Raw genomic sequence first — 19,386 nt, 5'->3', positions numbered from 1 at the left:
GCTGAGCAGTCCCTGAGTGGTCTGGCTGGCAGCTCAGCTCCCCAGGCTGAGCCTCCAGGCATGGACAGCTTGGCACCAGTGTCTCAGGCCTAAAGAGGAAATATGAGGATGTAGGATTTCAGGGGGACAATCTTTGTCATGGAGGCGATGGCAGTACCAATGACTGAGAGCACAGTTGAATGTGTTTTGGTTGGTTGTGTCTGCAGTCCCTGCCTACCCTTCTTCTGCTCTCTGACCTGGCTAGGAGATGTCTGTTCACCTGACACCCTGTGACAGTCCTTTTCCAAAGTCGGGTGTCCTGCACTGCACTTCTGAGGCCTGCCAGGCCCTCTCGTCTTCTCACATTGCCTTTGTGTGACCTTGACTCTTGCTTCCTCATAAAGTGGTTCTGATCCCATGATCCTCAGCTGCTGCAGCTTGTTCTGCTTCCCAGTCCAGGACTTTTGGCTTCTGTCCCAGCACACCCAACCCCATGCCACCCCTTCCCTTCTCTTACCTTTTCTCAAGTGACCCATGAGACATCTTTCCATTACCCAGCCAGCTCCCATAACTGACCCTCACAAGTCACCTCCTGCAATATCTTCTAACCTCAGGAGGTATGTTTCCTTCTGGTGGGACCCTCCTTCTCATTTCTCAAAATTGTCTGGGGAGAAAACTGTGCAAAGGGCTGTGGTACGAGGGTCATTTCAGTGCCTGTAACTTAGCAATAGCATTCACGGAGAAGTTAAAAGTGTGGGGACAGTCATTTTAGCAGAGCTGCAGGAATGAAGCCAAACTGGAGAGGGAGGCCTTCATCCCACATACCCTTGTACAGTGCTGCTCCTCTAGTCTGCACGCTCAGATGGGCCCATCCACAACTTCCTTCCAACAACCAACTCGAGCAAGCACTCATCCAACTGCACAGCAGCACACTTGCTCTCCAACTCTTATCCAGGCACTCACATCTGCATTTAAACATCCTGCATAAACACATAAACACACTCCCTCTTCTGTGTTAGTGTACACTTACACACATGCACACCCCCTTAGGTACCCCTGCACACATGTGCACCCCCCAGCAATGAGCATCAGTGCCCAAGACTGGCACCAGCCTGCCACCAGCCTTGGTCACCAATCCTCTTCAGCCACCCCCATACATGTACAGTCCAGGGAACAAAGTTTTGCCTACAACTACCTTTGTGCACATGCAGACACATCATTTGTTCACCATTCTGGGACAAATACTCTACCACTTCCTACAGGATAAATTGGTTCCTAGTATTGCCCAGACTCTTTACAACCACAGCTTTCACACACTGGAGATCCCCTGATCTCTGTCTGCTTCCTGCCCCATCCTGTACTGAGAGCTGCCTTCACCTCCTGTATCAGCCAAACATGACTCCATACAGAGACTGACTCAAAGACATTGTGTATTCTCAGGAGAGCCAAATCTATAGCACCCCCTCCCCTAAACACATAGAATGGTTTTGCCCACCTGGCCTTCTAAGTCCAAAGGCTTTTTCTTTATTTATAGTAAAGCATAAGGAGAAGAAAAGAAATGCTGCCTCCAACTCGTCTCATTGTCTTCTTCTCTACACTTGTTACTCCTCCCACCAGGGTGCAGAGGCATCAGGAGAACCCTGAGAATGCAAGGTGCAGGAAAGAAATATTCCATTTTTTTTCTCCCAGGTAAGTTTTGTCATCCTGCCCAGAGTCCACAAGAACTCTGAAAAGAAAGAGGAGGTTTTGAGCAGACAGTGGTCTCCAGCCATGACCACCACAGGCAGGAAATCTGTCCCCAAGACTTTTTGAAGAACTAGAGAGGGGCCAGCCTTGCATGCAACTGGCTGGTATGTCTTCGCTGCAGACATTTCTCCTTCCTGCTCATCTTTTAAGGTAGACCACTTCTCATGTTTGTAAGTCAAGGCACTGGGTTGCCTACATGTGGTATATCTGGGGACTTCCTCGAGGTGCCACCATGAGATGGCAGCCTCTGCCCTCCAAAGCTGGATCATCTAAGGGCAGATCACCACTCTAGGGCTGACCTTGCTTCTCTGTACTCTCAGTGTCCATCACCTCTTCAGCTCTCCCTAAATGCAGTCTGCCCTTTACCTGGTGTTGCCAGATGAAAAATCATTTGCTCCTGGTGGTGAATGCGATGCTTATTCGTCAAAAGCCACTGGCCCGTGGAACTGCACAATGTTTATTCTGTAGGAAGAAGAACTTGAAAGCAACCAGCCCAGTTGTGCCAATTTTCACCAGTTCACCAGGCAGTCAGGTATGACTTTGGGGTGACCAGCCACAAGGGACCACCAAGAGATTCCCAGGACAGAAGAACACATGTGTAAAGGAGAGGGAAAATACATCAATGGGTTTGGGAAAATTAATATTATATGTATGTTTATACTGGGAAAATCAATTAGCATGTATGTAAAATATAGTACATAAATGGGAGCTTTTTCTGTACTCAGCATGCATGATATTTTGAAGGAGATATTCCATTGTGCATCCAGCCAAATAAAGAATGCCTGCTTCTTAACGCTACATTAGTGTTAAGGAGGTTTTATTTTTTTACCAATTTCTGGTAACACTGGTACCACACAAACCTCAGGTGTCTCCTCCAAAGCCAAGAACAATGCCTTGATTCTTCCACAAGATCATGGTGCCCTATTCATTTTTAAGCCTACTCTTGGACTTTATTATTCCCTTGTATCATCTCCCATTGCCTTTGAAAGCAGAGAAGGTGAAGGGGATCCCAAGTCCCGATGTCTCTTTCCCCTGCACCACCCCTTTCATCATAAACAACTGACATGCAGCTTGTTGCTCTTTTCGCATCCCGCAGGCTCCTCAGGGAGTGGTTTTTGCTCATTGCTTTTTCCTTCTCCACTGCTTAGAGGGCGCTCCTGCCCGTCATTTCCATTCCTGGTGATCTTGCTGATCTCACCCTCTTCCCTTTCGTCATCAATCTTCTCTGGGGGGCACGCTGGCTCCTCCTGGCTCTGGACTCGGCGGGACGGCCTGAAGATGGCCCTGCGGAAGCCCTGCTTGAAGCGGTAGGAGAGGAAGCCGTAGATGATGGGATTGGCGCAGCTGTTGGCATACGGCAGCACCACCACAAGGAAATAGACTCCAAAGAGGGATGGCTCCTCCGGCAGCGGGCAGACAACATTGATTATGTTGAGGACGTAGAAGGGAAGCCAGCAAAGGACAAAGACAGCCACCACAGTCACCACCATGCGGGTCACTCTGCGCTCTGAAAGCTTGTGCTTGGAGGACAGAGCCCTCACCCGCCGGCCAGAGGAGCGAACCTTCACAACAATCAGGAGATAGCAGAGACAAATCACCAGCAGTGGTCCAAAGAAGCCCAGGGTAGCAGTGTAGACGATGAAGCCAGCTCTCCACACCGAGGCAGGCTCTGGCCACTGGATGTGGCATGTACTCATCCCTAAAGGGACATCTGAGAAGACAACCACGGGCAGCACCACTATGGAAGACAGCACCCACACGGTCACACTCACGGCCTTGGCCACCCGTGCTGTCCTCCATTTGGAGGACTTCCCGGGGTGCACCACAGCCAGGTAGCGGTCAACACTCATCACCGTCAGGCAGAAGATGCTGGTGAACTGGTTGATGGCATCCACGGCCATCACCAGGCGGCACATGAAAGAACCAAATGGCCAGTAGGACAGGGCATTTTGTGCAGCCAGGAAGGGCAGGCCCAGCATGAAGAGCTCATCAGCCAGGGCCAGGTTCAAGATGTACACGTTGGTCACCGACTCACTCACAGAGTGCCGCAGGACCACGTAAATGACCAGGGAGTTCCCAGCCAGCCCCACCACACAGACAATGAGGTAGACCACGGGGATGAGGACACCGCTGACAACTACACCAGGGCTGACAGTGGAGGAGCTGTTGGGGATAATGAAGCCTGCCCAGCCACTGGAGGCATTCCCCTCCTCCAACACTGCCGGCGTGGGGAGGCTAAAAGCAGAAGTGTCCATAGCAGAGGCAGGGAAGAGGGCAGGGGGCAGTGTCCTTGCAGGATCAGTTAGCAATCTGGAGCTGAAGGGAAGAGAAAAAAAACATTGATACTGGGGGTATGACAGCTGAACAAGCCATAGGTAAAATCATCGCGTTAACTGTGTGTTAGGTATGGGCAGGCATGGGAAATCAAGGGGAGTTTGTGGATGCTAGCAGATGCTGGAAAATCTAGGACAATATCAAACCCATTTAGTCCTGCAAGGCACAGCGGACATGGAGGGACAAACAGGGCTCAATGTGGGCCTCTCCTCTAGCGAAAGATCCTCTGGGAAAGAACAACAGACGAGCACAAGGACAGGGAAAGTTTTCATTTTCTGCTAATGGATCCAATACTGAGGACATGGTCACCAGGGGCCTGGTCCTCATTTATGAGTGGCAGGTGCTTTAAAAACAAAAGAGGGAAAAGCATCCAGTGGCAAAGTGCCTTTCCAACTCTGACTTTCCTATTCTCTGAATATTTATTCTTCTGCTTGCTGAAGCTCTTTTTGGACTGGCCAGGTTATTGTTAGCCCCACAGGAGCAGGAAAAGCACTTTCAATCCAAGCAGAGAGGCTTAGCTCAGCACCTGAGCTGAAGGGCTGCTGTTTGTGTTTTGCCAGTTTGAGAGTAAAGGAAAGATAATTTTGGGTACACCAAGAGCAATCAGTCCAGATCCCTCTTGCCTCTTTTTCTCCTGTTCTCCCTGCCATTCCCTCCCTCTCCTGCACACTGCAACACAGTGCTAATTGCAGAGGCTTTGCCTGCCCCAGCTATTTGCAACACCAAAGCAGTGTCCCAGCCTTCCTAAGCAGAGGAGCCTGACTGCTCCACGAGGGTTTGGCATGGAAACAGCACTCGGCTCACTGAGAGACAGCCTTGAGCAAACAAGCTCTCCATTCACCACCAGCTCGCTGCTGACACTGAAGAGGAGCTGCAGGGACAGAATGGATGTGCCTTTTGTCAGGGCTCCATATATGAAATACAGAGCCCAGCACATACTGTGGACCAGAGACACCCTGGAAACCTAATGCAAGGCAGATTTGTGGTTCTTCCAGGATTACTCTGCTCCATATATGAAATACAGAGCCCAGCACATACTGTGGACCAGAGAAATACACCCTGTCCACCCTGTGGACACCCTGGAAACCTAATGCAAGGGAGATTTGTGGTTCTTCCAGGATTACTCCAGCTCTGGAAAAATTTTCTGGAGGTGTGGACTGACAGGGTTATCCTCCTGAATTAGGTCCTTGGAAGAGAAGATGACTTGGTGGAAGTGAATGGGAAACCTCAAGCTCACCTTTTCACATCTCTTAGGGCTCTGAAGCTCCTTTTCTATTGAAATTAAAACTGGGGATGTCAAAGGAAAGGACTCCCAAACTTAACTACTTTCAGGAGGCCAGAGATGCTCCAAAGACTTTTCTTGCAGATGTGATTTTCTGTAGCATCACAGCTTTCTTCACAAATATCTATTATTACAGTGCTTGGAATTTTTTAAATTTGGTTGGGGTTTTGTTATTTGTTTGTTTGTTTGTTTTGTGGGTGCCATTCCAAGTTCTGTAAACCCTAGGGGAGACCTGAGCTTTAGATGGATTCCTTGGACACCAGACAGTCAAACCCTACAGACTCCACAGTTGTATTAAATTTTACATTGAAGGAACCTCACCTGAGAGGTCCCATAAAAACACAGTTGAGCAACTATGTCTTAAGGCCATTTCTACAGGCTATTGTATAAATGTTTCCTGCTTTAGAGCATTTGAGCTTTCAAGGACTGGGATTGTTTAGATTTTTTTAAGTTTTCAGGTGCCTTGGGCTGTGACACGCTGTCCTGACAGAAGCCCATCTCATGGGGTCCTGCAGCACTGGGTTGTCCCACACATCATGAGTGGCTGCAATGAACAAGCTGAATAGGAAGTGATTTGAAACTCTAAGTTCAAGGATGTTTCCTCTGATATTTTTTCCAATTCTGTTTCAGTGACACAAATCACTTGTTGGAGAAAAGAGGAGGGCAATGGCTGCTCTAGGGACAAAGATTCCTACAAAAGGTGGCAGAAGCCAGAACAGTATGTTCATAAAAGGATGATCCTCTAAAGACATAGATAGGAATCCCTTTGCATGTTCCTCCTGCATGCAAAGGAATTTAAAGAAGAAACAGGCCAAACATTTGGAGCCTTACAAATACCAAATATGGATGGAGATACTCCTGGTTGAGCTTGCAAAGCATTTGTGTCTGGGGTCCAGACCTCAAAGCCAGCTGTTCAGAGTGTTCAACAACGCAGTAAATCCAGCTTCAGGGTAGCTTCAGAAGCCCTATCAAAAATGCCAAGGCATGCAACAAAAAAAAGCATATATTTCCTATAAACTCATTTTCCTTCTCAGGCAGTTGCAGGGGAGAAACTTGATCTTTAAGCAGGTGCAGTCTGTTACTGCCATTCTAACTTTGTCAAGTACCATGGACCAGCTCAAATGCCATGTCACACATTTTGGCTCATTTGGCAGGAAAAAACACTGGTCACCCGTGCTCCATCGAGTTTGGGTCCACTCTGCTGGTTGCTTTGGCAGCAAATGCACAGGTAGGAGTTGGTGAGGAACACTGGACTCACACTGACAGTGTGTTGGCATGCACTTGGATCTGTTCCTGATGTGGACAGCACCTGTTGCAAGAGGCTTGGGATCCTCTAACAGGTGCTACCAGAATATGCCTGGTTCATGCAGCTGGAGAGCAGGAGGAAGGCAGAGAGGTAGAAGGAGATGTGAAATTGGCACTGCTTCTTTCCTTAGGGGGGGAAATATAAATAAATAAATAGATATATATTTATATCTATTTATATATATATATTTCTGCATTGAATGAGAGGAGGCGGTGAATGCTGAAAGCTGAGCCTAGTCCTGGTAACAAACCATGAATAGCAGCTGGGAGGGACAACACAGCCAAATAACCTGCACCACCCTCTCTTGTCCCCCTCCCCTCGTGTCCCCCCTGTTTCCCAGGGCCCTGCTCCAGCTCAGGGCTCTCCCGTCTCACCTCGGGCTTGAGCTGTCTCGCAAGGACCAGGCTGGACTGGCAGAGTTGGAGGGTCGGGAGCAGGGGCCGGTCGGCAGGTTTTCTTCTCTGGAACTGCGGACTTAACTTCTGCATGGACTCATGCCCGCGGGAGACATCCGGGAAGAGCGGGCAGAGCCGCCGGGTACTTACATGTCGTCGGGATGCACATTTCCCTCCGCTTCCCCGGGAGAATCCGTGCCATGCTTTCCCCCTTCCTCTTTCCCAACCGCGGCGGAGCAAAGCGCTCCCGGAGGGAGCGAGCCCCGCCGGGCGCTACCGGAGCAGCGATTCCCGGGCTCCGGAGTCGCCCGTGGCCCCGGCGTGCCGGGCCGGGAGGGGCGGGGGGCGATGCGCGGCCCCACGGGCGCGGGTCCCTGCCCCACGCAGCCCCCTCCGTCCGCGGGCACGGGGAGCGCGGCCCCGGCACCGGGGAACGGGAGCCAATGGGCGCCAGGCACGGGAACACCGGCAGGAGAAGGAGGAGAAGCAGGGGGTGGACGACAGGGCAGGAGAACAAAGATGAGCGGGGGGAGATACCGGGATGGAGAATAAAAGCGGGAGAGGGAGGCGCAAGGAGATGGGCAGAGGGATGAGGGGAGCGCAGAAGAGGGGAGGATGAAGGAATGAGGAGTGCGGTGAAAGAAGATGAGGACGGTGGAGGGAAGAGGGAGAGGTTGAAAAGGGGGATTCAGAGAGCAGCTATGTGGTGGGAGAGTGGCATGCAGAGGGGAGACCCGGCTCGGCTCTCCTAGGGGCACCCAGGAGACGGGCCCCTGTTCCAAGGGTCTTGCAGGCAGGACTGGTGCTGCTCGGAGCTGCAGGCACACAGCACCCTCCTGTCTGACAGGGTGCTCAGAAATTGGATGTTGAGCACACAAACCCTTCTCCCTTCTGTTCTGCCCTGTGAGCACCTCCAGATGGACGGAGATGAGGATAGACGGGCAGATAGAGGACTGTCTCTTTCAACTCTTTCCCTTTCCCTGGCTCCATGCATGATCTCTTCTCTTTTGCACCTTCATTGGGAAAATATTCCAGTTTAACAGCTCCAAACTTTCCTACCAAATTTAATCTCTGCTGGAAGTCATGGACCCAGAAGAAATTGATCTAAGAAAGAAATTAATCTTGTGAGGGCAGTTGTCCCATGAAGGATTTTCCATCCCATTCCATGCACAAAGGGCTTCCCTGTCATTCTCACCCCCTTTCCTGCCCTGCAGCCAACATCAGTGACTCCTCCTGCTGTGCATCACCCAGTTCTTGACATCTGGCACTGCTATTGTGAGCATTTGAGCCCCTAGGGTAAATTCCAGTTTTAACAAAAGAAGACAGTATCTCTGTGAGCAAACACAGCCAGGGTCTGGCATCCAAACCTACTTGGGCAACTTTATATGCAGCCAGTGCTGCTCAAAGGTGAGCTGATGAAGGCAGTGCAGGACTTCAAAGCTGCCAGGCCTCTTTAGGCCAGAACTTGGCCACAATGCTGTCTGGAGACACAGAAAAGAGAGGAATCCTCATTGGGAAAGGAATGGCATGGGTAGCACCCAGAGTTTTTTTACCATGGCAGGGCAGGTGTCTGTAGCACCACGCAGAAGTCCCCAAGCTCCTTTGTTAGAAGAAACAGCCATGAAACAGTAGAGTTCTACACAGTCCTGCTGACCTTGCATAAGCACAGTCATAGCATCACAAATTCCAGGTCTCCAGATCACTCCCTCAGTGCTCTGAGTCCCGTCCCATTCTCTGCCTCAGCTGCAGTGGGGACCTGTGCAAACTGCTTAAATTGTGTTGGGAGGAGAGCTCAGCCTGTGCACCTCCACAGGTAAGCAGATACAGAATTTTGTTTCACACACATCATATGAATTGCTGTATGTTATAGGGGATGGGGCAGACTGAAAAGGTAAAAGCCAAGGCTTGAAAACTGGAGAGAAGTAATAAACCACTGGAAATATATTGCCTTGAGTCATGCTCAGGATGCTTAAAGGAGGTTAGATACCATTTTCAAGTACTTTGTGTCCCTTGCCCTTTCACAGGTATATGCCTATACCAGAGGCTTAATTTTTACTCTTCTGGACTTACATTACCTTTGGATGGGGCCTGGGCAATTCATCCAGCAGCCCATGTGCAGTGCAGGTATTTGTGGAACTCCCTGCCACAGGGTGCCTGCCAGGGATTACCCTGAACTTTATCTGTAGGTGCTGTCTCACATCACTGAATTATCTGCCTCATTCAGATCTGGCCATGAATTGGAACTGCAGAAATCTCCCTGGCAGCAGAGTACCTCAGGAGCTGCACTGTGTCTGGTTGCACCTGGCATCACCAATGCACCTCCTCAGTGCAGGAAGCAGCCTTTGAAGCTCACAAGTGTTGCTGCATCCAGGAGCAGTAATCTGGCTCAACTCCATAGTTTCTCAGTGCCCTCCTAGGACTGCAGGATTTTGCAGTGCCAATCATCACACCCTGAGCCCTCCCCTCTCCTGCAAGTAGTGGCAGTAGCAGCCACCCTGTAACACTCACTGTGAAGTCCCTGCAATGCATCAGGAAAGCAGGTGCTCACAGCTGCCAGATCCATAGTACCGCTGGGACCACTCTCTTCAGCTTAATTTTAGTGTCTTGGAGGCAATTTGTCTGGACTGGTGACTCATTCCTCCCTCTTTAATTTTTTTCCCTGCCCTCCCCCTTCCTATTCTCACTCTGCCTGTGTCTGGCAGTGTGAGAGAGTGCCAGAGCTTAGAAGGATTAATGCAGCAATGTTTTGGTGAAAAGATGTCCCCAGCAACCTGCGGGGGCAGTCCCCACGGAGAGGAGTCTGCATCCCGGTGTCCCCTCCCGAAGCCTGCATCCCATCCTGTGTGTGGCACAGAGGGGAGACAACTTTTCCTTCCAACACATGGAGACTGAGAAGAGGAAGGGCAAAAGGAATGTGGGGGGCTCAGCTGCAGCAGCTTAGCAATCATCCTGCAGCCACTGGGCCCCCCAGCTCCCTGCGGGGCTGCGTGTCGACGCCGAAGGAGGGGCACAGCTGGGCGCTGCCTCCAGCCCAGCCCCGCACTGCTCACGGCTCCAGGCTGTGTCCCCCTGAGGTGCAACACACCACGGACATGACAAGAATGTACAGTCTCTTTATTATGACTTATTCACTACATTGTAACCTCAGGGGCCCGGAAGGAAGGGAAGGGGCAGCTGGGCAGGCGAGGGAAGAGCAGGGATGTTGTGTGAGCAGATAAACCAGTGCTACAGACCCACAGCTGTCCTTCAAGCCGCAGAAGGAAAAAGCAATGACTGCCGCAAGGTGCTGAGCTCTGGGCTGCTGGAGCCATCACTCTCCTGTGTGCTGGGTAGTGCCTGGCATCAGGATGAGACCGGGATCTACAGCCAAACACATGACACACCTCATAATACCAGCTTAACATTTTCCTGCTCTCCTTTACTCTCTGCTCTGGTGATGGTGGGAGTATGAAGGGACAGGATCCAAACTAGCAGGCTCTCACTCTTCTCTCTCATCAGGCTCTGACCAGCTCTGACTCTTGTCCTGAAGCCTCTCTCCTCCCTCTACTGCCCTTCACTGCAGTGGAGGCAGGTAGGGACACCATGAGGAATAAAGGAGTCCTGTAGGAGAAGTTGTTTATTGTTTGGCAAGTCCCTGCCACTTGCCAATACAGTGGAGGCAGGTAGGGACACCATGAGGAATAAAGGAGTCCTGTAGGAGAAGCTGCCACTTGCCAATGAACAACACAAAAAACCCCTTGAGTTGAGCAGGGCTTGGTAAGAGGAAGGGCCACTGTCAAGCGTCATGAATAATCAACAACTTTTCTCTTTTCCTTTTTTTTTTTTCTACAGGCAAAGGCTATGGCCTCATAGGTCTCAGGGTAGGTCATCTCCAGGGCAGCCTGGGTGTACTTCCCTCTGCAGCAGAAGCTGACAGACAGTTCTTCTCTGTAAGGGCACACGTGGAAAATCCTAGGCTGCCCCACATCAAGAGATGGGAACCAACTTGTCCACAGTCAAGCAGAGAGGAGAGGGAAGCTGATCCTAGGTGCATCATACCATGTCCTGTCCTTTCCTTTCCCCAAGCAGGATCAGCTGTCTCCCTCTCTCTCTTTGAAGGTGACCCATTCCAACAGCCTCACCAGGAACAGAGGGGCCCCGACCATGTGGGTTCAGGAGCAGGAAAGCCCCACTGGTGTCACTGCCAGGGATCCCTGTCACTTACTTGCTTAGAGGAGGCTGCATGCCCGTTTCTTTGTCCGGGTGGGCTGCGGGCACAAGACTGCTCGGATGGCCTCGTCAAACACCGTCTTGAGGCCCCGCTGCGTCAGAGCCGAGCACTCGAGGTATTTCACAGAGTCTGTCAGGAGGAAAGCAGGCGTTGCAGTGGGGAGGAAAGAGCTGGAGTAGGCAGTGGGGATACCCAGGTCTCTGCTCCTTATGCTAGAAAGCATGGCACCTGGCTCTTCCTCAAGCTGAATAAACACATCTCAGGTGATCAAAGACATTACACATTGTCAGGACACATTTCACTCACTCAGACAGTCTTGACTTCAGGAAAAAGCTTGCCAGTTGCACTAGACCTAGGTTTGCCTACTGGCTACCCGTGTAGCCAGAGCAGAGCCATTGTGTGTGTCTGACCATGTCATCCTGGCCAGACACTCTCTCTGCTGAGCTCCTTCTTGAAAGCTCCCTCAAGCTGTGTTTCTCACCCTCTCTCCTACTTCTGTGTGCCACATTTGAGAAGAGCTGGATGGTGGGGTGAGACACCCATACCTGGGATAGCATGTATAAGCCCCAGCAGACACAAGCAGAGACAGGAAACTGCAGTTGCAACTCTTCCTGAGAGAGGTTAAAAGCCTCTCTTCTACCCCTCCGGATATGGAGGAGTGGCCTCTGCCCACAACGCAGCTGTGGCTTGTACAGAAAAAATACTGTCCCAGACAGAAGTAAGCAGAGTAAAAGGGGAGGAGAATGTGAAAGTGTGTGGCTGTGTGTGTATGTGGAGGATGGTGGCCAGAGAGAGGCAGAAAACAGGGAGCTGAAGGTTTGAGTCTTCCTCAAGAGGCAGATCTCCTTCCTGAGTCTCCCGAAGTGCATTTTGTCCCATGACCTGGATGTGTCTCTTTGTGTCCCTTGGAGATTCCACTGTGCAATACCACTACAAAAACCTTGTTAAACTGAGGTGAAGCCCTTCTCTGCCTCTCTCCTTTCAGTAGGTCCAAGATGATTCCCAAACACATACCTATTTCCTTGGCCAGAGCAAGACCCTGAGGATACGTTATGGGGGATAGCTTCTTCTCCTTCAGCTTCTCAATGGTGTCCTTGTCATCACGGAGATCCAGCTTTGTGCCCACGAGGATGATGGGAGTGCTTGGGCAGTGGTGCCGCACCTCAGGGAACCACTAGCAACAGAGCAAAATGCCAAAGGTGTGAGAAGAGGCCACACATGTGGGCATGCACATGGGAAAACAAAGAGGCACTCCTGAAAAAAATGTCAGCAAGGTAGCTAACAGCCTGTCCTTCCTCACATCCACTGTTGGGCACTATAGCCTGGCCCAGGCCAACTCCTGTTGCTGGGTCCTCAGGCAAAATCCCTGACAGGGAGCTCAAACTTTGTTATGCAAAAGCACCAGCTGCTCTTAGCCCTCAACTCTCCCACCCAAGGAAGAACCTTAAAGTGGTAAGAAGGACATACTGTTGTTCTCTGTTCACCAATCTCTCCCTTATTTCCTTACTTCCCCTCTAAAAGCTGTGGGTACCTGCTTCTGTACCCTATGGACCAGTCCTGTGTGCCTGTGCTTTGACAGTCTTGGCTAAAAGAAGCCACCAGAATATAAGTCTGTGATCTGACAGCACAATAACCCAGCAAGATGAATACTAACCCATTAGTAGAGTTGGCTGCCTTCTTTAAACAAACCAGGAAATGCATCTGAAGGAGATTTCTGACTAACAGAAAGGTTTGACCTCTTGAATCTAGATGTCCTACTGGTAGTCTCCACCCGTAATCACTGCTCTTGCAAGACCACCACCACCATCACCTCCCTCAGCCCCTGGTGGACCAGGAGAGGGTCTCACCTTAGCACGGACGTTTTCATAAGAGGCTGGGCTGACAAGGGAGAAGCAGATCAGGAAGACATCCTGTAGGCATACAACCAAGGAGCAGAGTTAGGATGGGAGCATGGGATGGCATGATGAAGCAGGAAGGAGGGGGAGGGAGGGAAGGTCTGTGTGGGCAGCACCCTCCCTCTGCAGCAGAGGGTTGTGCTTGGGAAAACTCTCTCTATGATATAAAAGTCCTGACTGCTGCTTCTTGCCTCCAGAGGAGAGAAGGATCTCTGCTGCCCTGAGTCATGGTAACCATAGCCACCATTATCAGAAGAGCCACATGGTCAGCTCTGAGGACGGGGTTTTTGCGGTTGGCACACTCATCCTCATGGGAAATGGCCTGACAGCTTCCTGCTCATTTCTCACAGAACACCAGAGAGCTTTCAGGCCAAAGTAATTTTGCCTGCAGTTGAGACAGACCTAGTTTCAGCTTGAAAAGTATACACACACAGGACTCAGAGTTTTAGCTCTCTAGGTAAGCGATTCTCCTGGGCATGGTAGAATTCAGATTTTCATTAAAACCAGAGCAAACCAAACAAAACCAAAACCATACCAGCTCATCAAGGTTATATCTATTTCATCCGGCTTCACCTAGCTGGAACAGTGGTGCCAGACCCAGCCTATCCATTTCCATACTTCTACCGCAAACAGAAACAAAAATCTTGGAGAAACATTCCTCCACCTATCCTGGAGATATGTCCCAGGGTGGATGCAAGCAAGTTGTTGAGAACTAGACCTGCTTTCACTGACTGCAGGCAAAACCACTTTATACCACATGTCTGATTTTTAGGTGGCTGAACCTAGCCCAAACAAATAATTTCTAATAAATTCCTAACCTTTTTTACTTCAGTGGCAACCTTCAGACTAATGTCTGATGCAGCGAGGTCTTTCTGAGCTTGCCAAAACACTGCTTGAAAAAACATTCTCCAGAGAAGATGATCCTCAAACCCTGAAATCACTCTCTCAGTGTGGTGAAAAACTGGTAAACACAGTATCTGAGGCACGCATTTGTTCTGCTAGAGGCACCAGCAGATCAAACACATGCCCACAAATCATATCTCTTTTAAAAGGCAGAAGTCAAGAGAGTGGGGTTCGCAGAAATGTGACAAGCTCCTGCCTCAGCTCTTAAATTGCATGAACCACCTTAACTTTACAAAGGGAAGGTTTTTTCCAGAGCTGTGTAAGGCATCTGCCTCACACAAAGTCAGTGTCAGCTGGGCTCAAGAGTGTCTTTGAATGTCTTGTTTTCTTGCTGAGTTACAGGAGCTTAGATAAATATCCTTAAGGTATCTTTCAACTTTTGGTTTCAAGGCAGTTGTATATCAACAGAGATATTCTCATAGAAGGGCAGAGAGAGGCAGTAACAACCCTGTCACTGTTCCATGGCACATGTTGAGTTTTGCAGTGAGGGATGGAGATGCAGCTGAGGGAGGAAGAGAGGAGGGCATGGAGTGTGACCCACCGTCTGCGGGTAAGAGAGCGGCCTCAGCCTGTCATAATCCTCTTGTCCAGCAGTATCCCACAGTCCCAGATTCACAGGCTTGCTGTCAACCATCACGTTGGCAGAATAGTTATCAAATCTGAAATTCAGAGACAGGCCATGGCTCAAACAGGAGAAGAGGGAGCCCTTCCAGTGGTGTAGGTGGGGTTCACTATGTGCACCCAGGAGCAAACGCTGGTGATTCCTCTTCTCAGCTCACCTGGGTGATGCTGGTTTCCTGTTAACCTCCCCTTTATGGAATTCCCACTCCTCAACCTCCTCCCCATCATTCAGCTGTCCTGGACAGGTGCCTGGCTGCAGCTACACCTTTGATACTTTGCATGCAAGTTCACAAATTGTTTTCTTTTCAAATTTTTTTTCCCAATATCCTTCCCACAACTGTGCCTGCTCTAGAGCCAAGCCCCTGTCTTTCTTCTGTGTTCTAAAACCTAGTTTCATTCTTAGAAGTGAAGAAGAATTGAAGTCTCTGTAGTTTGCTGCACTCCTTAACAGCCCTGCTGGAACTGAGAACAATGTGCCCCATCACTCTTTGATAGCTGAGCTTGAAATATTTTAGAACAACTGTCAGGATTGCATGCTTAGGAGTAAAGTCTTGGTAGGAAAAAAAAGGACAATAAAGCAACAGAAAAGTGTCTGCCCTCGTCCTATAAAATTTTATTTCCTTTTGGTACATTTTTTTTCCCCAGATTAAGGGAAACCAGTGATAGGGAGGAACCAACACAAAGGTCTTTTGAATGTGTTCATGGCAGCTGCATGTTAGAAGGGACATGATTTAGTAGAGGGCTTGGAAGGGCTTGGCTAATGGTTGGACCTAATGGTCTCAGAGATCTTTTCCAACCAATTCTGTGATTCTGCTCCATGCAGAATCTATGACTGCTCCAATGACAGCAACTGCTTTGGACAGGGAAGGAGGTGGGGTCCCATGTCCATCCACCTGCCTTCTCTTGGGTCTCGCCCAGTTGTTGTAGCCTAGTGTCTATTTGTTTTAGCCAGCAGGATCTCATCTGCTACTTGTAAACTTAGCAAGCAGATAGACCTTGAGTTGTCTGGAGTGTCCCAAATATCCCATTTATACCAGGGTTTTATAAGGTTGCTTCTTGTGAAAGGTAACAGATCCAAAGTTAGAGAGACCTTCACTGGGTTTCCTCTGCCTGGCATGGAGATTGTGACCCATGGAGTGCACAACAAGGGGTCACTGAGCCCCTTCACATCCTGCTTTTCACGCCTCCCACCCACTCCGAGACCTGTTTATGAATTACTCACACAGTGGGGATGTATTCTCCTGGGAAGGCATTGGTGGTATAGCTGATAAGGAGACAGGTTTTTCCCACAGCCCTGGAAGAGAAAGAAAACAGTGGCAGGAATTCATGGCAGTGCAGGCAATCTTGCTAGGGTGAAATGGAGATGGGGCAATGCTTCCACACCTCTAATCTAGCCCTATCCAGAGACCTCTGGAAGGAAAAACACATTCATAGGGCCAGGCACTGCACAACCAAAGTTGGAAGCCTGGCAGGAAGAAAGACACGATGTCGTCCAGAAATGTTTGTTGTCTTTGAGCATGAAATCTTGTTTTTATGGTCTAGTACAGAGATGACTCAGGTAAAACATATCCACTCTGAGATGGAGGTGGGAGCCCATTTTGCTGTGCATGCAGAGTGCTGTAGGCTCAGAGCCAGGACAGGTGCATTGGCTCGGTGTGCCATGGCAAAGCTGCCATGCCAGCTTCAGCACTCGAGTACAGGCACTCCTGCCTGCTTTTCAGCTGCTGTGGCCAGGGACTGGTAGCAACTTTTACTGACTTACCCAATCTTTCCCATGCACACTAAGCTGCAGCAACACCTGCACAGAGAGCTGTAAGGAGCCAGAAGGGTGCCTGCCCCCATGGCTGCTGGAGGCTGCTGGTGGTGTTTCTGAGATAGAAGCTGGTGCTTCCTCTCCCCACAGCCTTCCTCTCCCCCCAGCCCGCTGCAGCAGGGTGGAGTGCAAGGTAGCTGCACAGTCCAGGCTGGTGAGAGTATTGGTGGGATAAGGAGCAATGAGGCTATCATGTGGGGGAAGGTGTTGTGGACAAGCTGAAGCCCATGGTGAGGGAAAGAAGTGCAGAGAATCAGAAGAAAATAAAGCAGCCAAGATAGGTGTTGGAAATGAAAGCCTTCTCCTGCTGGGATGCAGATGTTTCTCAGGTTTGTGTGGCCTAGGATAGTTGGCCCTGTTTCAGTAACAGAACACACAAAATGGAGGTGGTGACAGCAACCTGCCTCAACCAGCACAGCCCAGGGGGAGGGAAAGGTCTTTCCTGGGCAAAGGTTGGAATTCTGCTGCTGGGGACTCTCAGACCATCTCAGCTGTACCTGCAAAGTCCCCAGCCACAGGGCTGCAGTTCTGCCTTTCTGTGTGTCCTTGATAGGCACCCTGGTCACAAGGCACCTGCCTCTGTCGCTGGACTGGGGCAGCTGAGCAGGAAGCTGAGCTTTTCGGCATGCTCTGACATTGGTTTCTTCCTCCTGCCACCCCCCTTTCTTAGATTCTCCTCTCTCAGTCCCTGCTCCTTCCCCAGGTGCCTTGCTTGCTTCTTATCACGGAGTTATCAAGGGAGGTGAAGCTCACTAGGAAATGCCTCAGGAGATGTGTGGGCCTGCGAGAGGATTGGTCATGGCGAGGGGGAGGTTCTGAACTGGTGTGGTTGAACAGAGAGCTGTGCAGAGGGTCAGTGAAGGGGTGAAGGTCACAACACACAGGTGAGGTTAGTGGCATCTGCAGGCTCCTGTGACTGAACCCAGGGCATGTTAAGAGGTCATATGGGGAGGTTAAGAGGGGATATGGGGCGAGAACAGCTATGGGACATCATGTGAGCTGAGTGGTAGGAGAAGGTCCTGTGGTTGTTAGGGTTGAGCCAAGAGGGTGACATTGCTGGCATGGCCAGGAGGGAGGTGAGGGGTGGTGAACCAAGAGCTCAGAGCAATGGGGGCCATGTTGCAAGATGGTGAGAGGTTTACAGAGGTGCAGAGTACAGAGAAGCAAAATGACGAGACAGAAGACATTTAAGAAGAATTGAGGCCCTAGGGGTTGAGAGCAGGACTGTTACTGATATTGGTGACACAGGACATGTGGTGGGGTTAACCATGATGTGAGGGGATGCTGCCTTGAGGGAAGGCTACAGAGTTGGTGCTCTGTGTGAGGGGCAAACTGGGGGTTGGGGAGGTGGGTAACAGATAAATGCCCAGTGGAGTTGTTAATCCAGCTCTAGTTTAAAGCCTTCAGGGACCTTTCTTAGAGGTTTTTATTTGGGGTTCTGTCTTTCCTCATTCCCTCTCCCCGCCCCCTTGCCCGAGCCCCTGAGAACATGTCTGACATGTACGGGTATGTGTGCGGACATCTTCTTTCCCAGGCGAGCTCTGAAGGAGGAAGTGACTGAGGGGAGCAGCATTGCTGTAAATGTCTCTTCATTTGCTACCTTACAGCTGCCCCACATAAGTCTGCCCAGCTTCTAGGTGGAAAGGAATTAAGCTGTTCCATTCCAAGCACTGACTCTCCTCCTTCCTTCCCTTGCATTTACTCATCCCACAGGGTGAGCAGATGCTCTGTCCACTGTATCCTTCCTGCCCCAGGCAGTGATAACTGCTTAACTCATCGATGGCTTGGATCAGGCCATTTCCAGGCTTCAGGGGACATGGGCAGAGAAGCCACCACGTTGTGAGGGCAAGGCTTTGTTAGCTCCCACTCCCAAAGGGGCCTATACTTGTGCCTATCTCAGTGGAAAGAGCTTTTTCTCCTTGTGCCCACAGAGGGCCCTTGCCAGGAGTCTCCAGCATGCCCCAGTACAGGGCTAACCTGCTGAGAAAAGCTGAATATAGAGGTCCTGACAGACATCTTGCCAGGACCAGAGTGCCATGCCCTCTCCCAGTCATTCCCAGTGAGCACACGGCTTTCAAGGAGCCATTCACCTGCAGGAGAGCACTTGCACCTAACGGGTTTTAAATCTAACTCCTGCCTACAAGTTGAATCTGGCAGGAACACCATCACCTCCTGTGCATGGGACAGTTCTGCACCACTTCCCATGGATGCAGATGGAAATGCAGATGCATGATCAGCGTTTCCGTGCAGATGCCCTGTGAAATGCCCTCTTCCACACTCTCCCAAGAGGAATGTCCCTTGCCCCGGGGAGGGAGGAGCGCAGGTCAGAAGCAAAGCGGGGCAAGTTTCACCAAGCATCCACCCTTCTCCGTGGCCCTGGTCAGAGCCTGTCCCACCCATGCCCCAGCAGACCCGCAGGGTACGTACCCGTCTCCCACCACCACACATTTGATGGCTTGCATGGCTCCGGACCCGTGGCGAGGACGGTGCCCGAGGCAAAGGGCAGTCAGGCCAAGGCAAACAGCGGGGAGGGATGGGCAAATGTGGGTATCAACAGCAGGTTGCAAGAGGGAGGAAGTGGAAGAGGGAACTTCTCTCGACGATCAGCCTCCGGTCCCTCCGCCCCTGCACCGCAGCGGCAGCGCTGGGCAGAGGCCGTTGGCTGAAGGCGGAGCGGGCGTGACTCCTCGCCCGGGATGACGGCTGCTGGAATAATATTTCTTGTTCTCCCTGCCTGTCTCACCCACTCCCTTCCCACCTCATCCCAATGAAGAGCGCGGGGCACCAAACTGCTTTTCCAGGGCAGCTGAACAAGGGTTGGAAGCGGGGTGAGATTGTGGAAGGGTGGGTTTTCTCCTCTCTCCTTTATCATCCAAGCTTTGGAGGAGGTGTTAGCAGGGAA

The 19,386-nt window shown here is 50.8% G+C and overlaps 2 protein-coding genes across 4 annotated transcripts; both read right to left on the bottom strand.

Annotated features, from left to right (window-relative positions):
• Positions 1-2,393: 2,393 nt before the first annotated feature.
• SSTR3 (somatostatin receptor 3) lies at positions 2,394-8,629 on the bottom strand. Of its 2 annotated transcripts, none has more exons than XM_039725551.1 (2): positions 7,022-8,629; positions 2,394-4,041 (listed from the first exon to the last, which is right to left on the bottom strand). In XM_039725551.1, exon 2 carries the CDS (start codon positions 3,978-3,980, stop codon positions 2,775-2,777), a length of 1,206 nt encoding a protein of 401 aa, XP_039581485.1. In that variant the 5' UTR covers positions 3,981-4,041; positions 7,022-8,629; the 3' UTR covers positions 2,394-2,774. The 2 variants fall into 2 exon arrangements, with proteins under 2 accessions (XP_039581485.1, XP_039581484.1); XM_039725550.1 differs by having other exon boundaries at positions 7,193-8,003.
• A 1,506-nt stretch (positions 8,630-10,135) lies between these two features.
• On the bottom strand, positions 10,136-19,119 carry RAC2 (Rac family small GTPase 2). 2 transcript variants are annotated; one of them, XM_039725548.1, is made up of 7 exons: positions 18,912-19,096; positions 15,894-15,965; positions 14,592-14,709; positions 13,100-13,162; positions 12,267-12,426; positions 11,247-11,381; positions 10,136-10,402 (listed from the first exon to the last, which is right to left on the bottom strand). In XM_039725548.1, the coding sequence occupies exons 1-6, from the start codon at positions 18,944-18,946 to the stop codon at positions 11,251-11,253; spliced, it is 579 nt and encodes a 192-aa protein (XP_039581482.1). In that variant the 5' UTR covers positions 18,947-19,096; the 3' UTR covers positions 10,136-10,402; positions 11,247-11,250. The 2 variants fall into 2 exon arrangements, with proteins under 2 accessions (XP_039581482.1, XP_039581483.1); XM_039725549.1 differs by lacking the exon at positions 10,136-10,402 and having other exon boundaries at positions 11,321-11,381; positions 12,263-12,426; positions 18,912-19,119.
• Between the last annotated feature and the right edge of the window lie 267 nt (positions 19,120-19,386).

The sequence above is a fragment of the Passer montanus genome, unplaced genomic scaffold (genome assembly GCF_014805655.1).
Source record: "Passer montanus isolate IOZ18808 unplaced genomic scaffold, ASM1480565v1 scaffold55, whole genome shotgun sequence".
NCBI classification, from domain to species: Eukaryota; Metazoa; Chordata; class Aves; order Passeriformes; family Passeridae; genus Passer; species Passer montanus.
The sequence above is the reverse complement of the archived record's forward strand: the minus strand, read 5'-3'. Positions and strand labels throughout refer to the sequence as shown.

What these genes read in the sequence shown, in the direction of transcription:
- SSTR3 (XM_039725551.1), bottom strand. Translation starts at nt 3,980, where the DNA reads ATGGACACTTCTGCTTTTAGCCTCCCCACGCCGGCAGTGTTGGAGGAG.
- RAC2 (XM_039725548.1), bottom strand. Translation starts at nt 18,946, where the DNA reads ATGCAAGCCATCAAATGTGTGGTGGTGGGAGACGG. An exon ending in CGCTCTCTTACCCGCAGACG is followed by an intron (nt 13,163 to 14,591) that starts GTGGGTCACACT and finishes GTATGCCTACAG; the next exon opens with GATGTCTTCCTGATCTGCTT. An exon ending in TGCTCTGGCCAAGGAAATAG is followed by an intron (nt 11,382 to 12,266) that starts GTATGTGTTTGG and finishes TCCTCCTGACAG; the next exon opens with ACTCTGTGAAATACCTCGAG.